General features: G+C 40.3%; 1 protein-coding gene across 1 annotated transcript; it reads right to left on the bottom strand.

Annotated features, from left to right (window-relative positions):
- Positions 1–259: 259 nt before the first annotated feature.
- On the bottom strand, positions 260–2,285 carry LOC102503188 (guanine nucleotide-binding protein-like 3). Its single transcript, XM_014593000.2, is given in 3 exon segments — positions 260–684; positions 857–1,195; positions 1,197–2,285. Coding segments are annotated over 3 exon segments (1,632 nt in total). The 5' UTR covers positions 2,219–2,285; the 3' UTR covers positions 260–413.
- Positions 2,286–3,284: the final 999 nt, after the last annotated feature.

The raw sequence follows: 3,284 nt of genomic DNA, 5'->3' as shown, positions 1-3,284 counted from the left end.
CTTCCCCCTTTCAGTCTTTCATGTTTGAGGGTTTATTTCTATTTACTTAAATGTTCATATAGCACTTTCTAGGTGCCGGCTACTTTCTTGTGTATTTTACAAATATGGATTTATTAAATAAAATATGGCAATTGTATTTAAGTAACACTCAAAGAACATAGCAAGTTCATGAAAGATAGGCATGATTTTCAAGGAAGCATGCTATAGCTTATCTAACTAACTTGCTCATTAGCTTTCCTTTTTTTTTTTTTTTTGTAAATTGCCTGTTTTAATGACACCATGGATATGTATTTACAGAATTCACATAGCTTTTATCATACTGTAACAAACAAGTATGTTATACACATAGGACAGTTTAACAGTAGCAGTCTGTTTAAAACGTTAAATACCCTTTATAAGTGGACATGGTTGTGTTACACATAATCTGTACTAAAGTCATAAACATCATCCTCTTCAGTCACTTTATCTAAGATAAAAGATCTTCCAGACTGGTTACCTGGTACGGACTCTTCAGGCTGTGCCACCCACGTCTCTTCTGCAGGGGATGTGTTTGAACCCCTCTCGTCCACTTCTGCATCCACACTTTCCTGGTCACTGTTCATGTCTTCGTCTCCTCCTTTTCCTCCTGTTTCTTCTTTTCGTTTTGGCAATCCTTTAGGTATATCCTTTTCCTCTGTTATCCCGCAGACCCAGGGACTGGAAAAGGATGCTATTGACTAAACGAGGATCTCTGATGGCTTGTATGCTGTGTGCGTTACACTTTCCTGGTCACTGTTCATGTCTTCGTCTCCTCCTTTTCCTCCTGTTTCTTCTTTTCGTTTTGGCAATCCTTTAGGTATATCCTTTTCCTCTGTTATCCCGCAGACCCAGGGACTGGAAAAGGATGCTATTGACTAAACGAGGATCTCTGATGGCTTGTATGCTGTGTGCGTTATTTTTTTCCAGTTCTTCCAGATTAAAGCCCCATTTCATGTCTGCCATGATACTCTCATTAAGATGTGGAGGAGGAGTCCAGGATGTGGGGGCATGGCAATAGTAACCTAAAGAGGCACCTGTCCACTCAGACCATAGCAGTTTAGCAACATGTTCAACATTTGGGCTTCCCCCTTTTTGGTGCAGACCTCTTCTCTGAGCAAGCATAGTGAGAAACTCCAGTGAATTCTTATAGTCTGGGACATCGTATTTCAGTACTACCAGCCTGGGAAAGGATGGCACTAACAGCCTCTACTGGCCTTACTGCTTCAATACCTGCTGGACTTCGCAGAGCAAGTGCAGGGGAGGAGTTAAGTGCAGAGACAATGAGGCATGGACTGTCTATGACTGTAATCTGTTTGTCCAAGGGGACAACCTGCATGCTACTTGTAAGTCCCATGGATACACCAATGTTGCATATCCTTTCTTGTTTTAAGCTATTGATGATGCTGCTTTTCCCCACATTTGGAAAACCAATTACTCCAACCTGAATAGATTTGCCAGATGTCTCCTGAAAACCTCCTAGAAGTTTCCAAAGTCCTTCTTTTCCAAAGCAGACTTCACTCTTGAATGGAGCAGCTTTCTTCGTTACCTCGGTTTTACTCCTTTTGTCCTTCTGATGTGTCGAAGCTCTGAATACCACTGTTGGTAATTCTTTCTTCAAATAATTTAGCCAGCTCTCCAAATTCTCTCTCGGTACCAGATCTGATTTATTAAGTACAAGTGTTAACTTTTTCTGTCCACTCTGGACAAGGGCTTCTTCTACCTGAGGACATCTGCAACCGAGAGGCTCTGTGGCATCCAGTACCTCTAACACAACATCTGAGACCTCAATCACCTTTTTAAGTTCCTGACAATATAACTTCTTTGGGCTCTGTTTAACAGACTTGGTTCTGTTCTTAGTTTTGCACTGCTCGAATTCCTCCTTCACAGGTTCCACATCAGATGGTTTAACATCAGGGTTAGCTTCAACTTTTCTTTTCTTTTCTTGTTCCTTCTGCTGGTTGAGTTTCTGCTGCTGTTTGAGTTCTTCAAGCTGCTGTTTTCTCAGCTCAGCTTCCCGAAGAAGAGCCTCCTTAAAGGGAGCAATGTTTAGAACTCCTGGGTCTTTCTTAGGCTTCTGATGACCCCATTTCTTAGCTTCTTTCCTCAATTTTCGATGGTGCTCTCGAATCTTTTTTTGGATCTTATACTGCTTATGGCAGGTCATGCATTTACTTGCTTTCTTTAATTTCAGCCGCTTCATGGCGGTTGTGGAACCTGTCCAGGCAGCAGAGACAGGAGAAACAACGTGCCCCGGCACGCGCCACGTGTGAACTCATTAGCTTTCTTGTGAAGACCTTATTTTTAAAAAAGAATATAATTTTCTCACAAGATTGAGAAATTTGTAGCATGTAATTATTTAGTATTTAACATTTTTTAAACCTTGATTCCATTTTATATGTGTGTGATTGAGTGGGAGAGAGAAAGAGAGAGAGAAGCATCATCCACTAGACCTTATGCCATGCTCCCCCATCACTCCCCGCCCTCAGCTGTCCCAGCCAGCCAGGGTTGCAGGCACATGTGTACCCAGCATGAATCTGTGTTCTTCCGTATGGACCTAATGTCAATTGAGCGACAGTTTTCCTCTGCAGCACTGAGTTGGCCCTGCTTAGTAGTTAATTATTGAGATGTACGAATTTATAAAGGCAACTGTTCTAAGGAATAATGGCTTTCTAGGCAATAATAGGGACTTTGTTTTCATAAAGTTCTTAAATTTGAGGTGATGGAGGACATAAAGTTAAAGAAGAACTCCTGTCCCTCAATGAGCTACAAACCCACCAAAGTCTGAAACAATGCCATCATCAGGACTTTTGACTATGATTAACTTCCTGGGTCAGAGTATAGTCATGAGCAGGCTAAGAAGGGGTTGTCTAGCAGAATAGCATACACTGCAGGTGCCAATATAGCAGTTTATATCAACAGGAGGAGAGGAAATTTTCAAGTAAAAAAAGTTACTGCTTAACAAAGGTTAAAACATTTATTTGTCAAACTAAGGATTTCTGCTCTGAATAGATCCATCAAGATAGTTAATGTGTAATTATATTTCAGTGTGGCTAGGGTTGCAATTCACCAAAGAGAGTAAAACTGAGAAAATATCTGTATACAATCAGGAAAGAAGACTTAACTGAACACAAACACAACATGAAAGTTATGACTATAGAAGATTAAAAAGAGATACACATTTTAATTCTCTAATGAATAATCATGATCTATTTTTTGCAACATTTTCTCTTTAATCCTATAAGTTTTGCCTCATCATAGTCATTGTT

The sequence above is a fragment of the Tupaia chinensis genome, unplaced genomic scaffold, assembly GCF_000334495.1.
Source record: "Tupaia chinensis unplaced genomic scaffold, TupChi_1.0 Scaffold139341_1, whole genome shotgun sequence".
NCBI classification, from domain to species: Eukaryota; Metazoa; Chordata; class Mammalia; order Scandentia; family Tupaiidae; genus Tupaia; species Tupaia belangeri.
The sequence above is the reverse complement of the archived record's forward strand: the minus strand, read 5'-3'. Positions and strand labels throughout refer to the sequence as shown.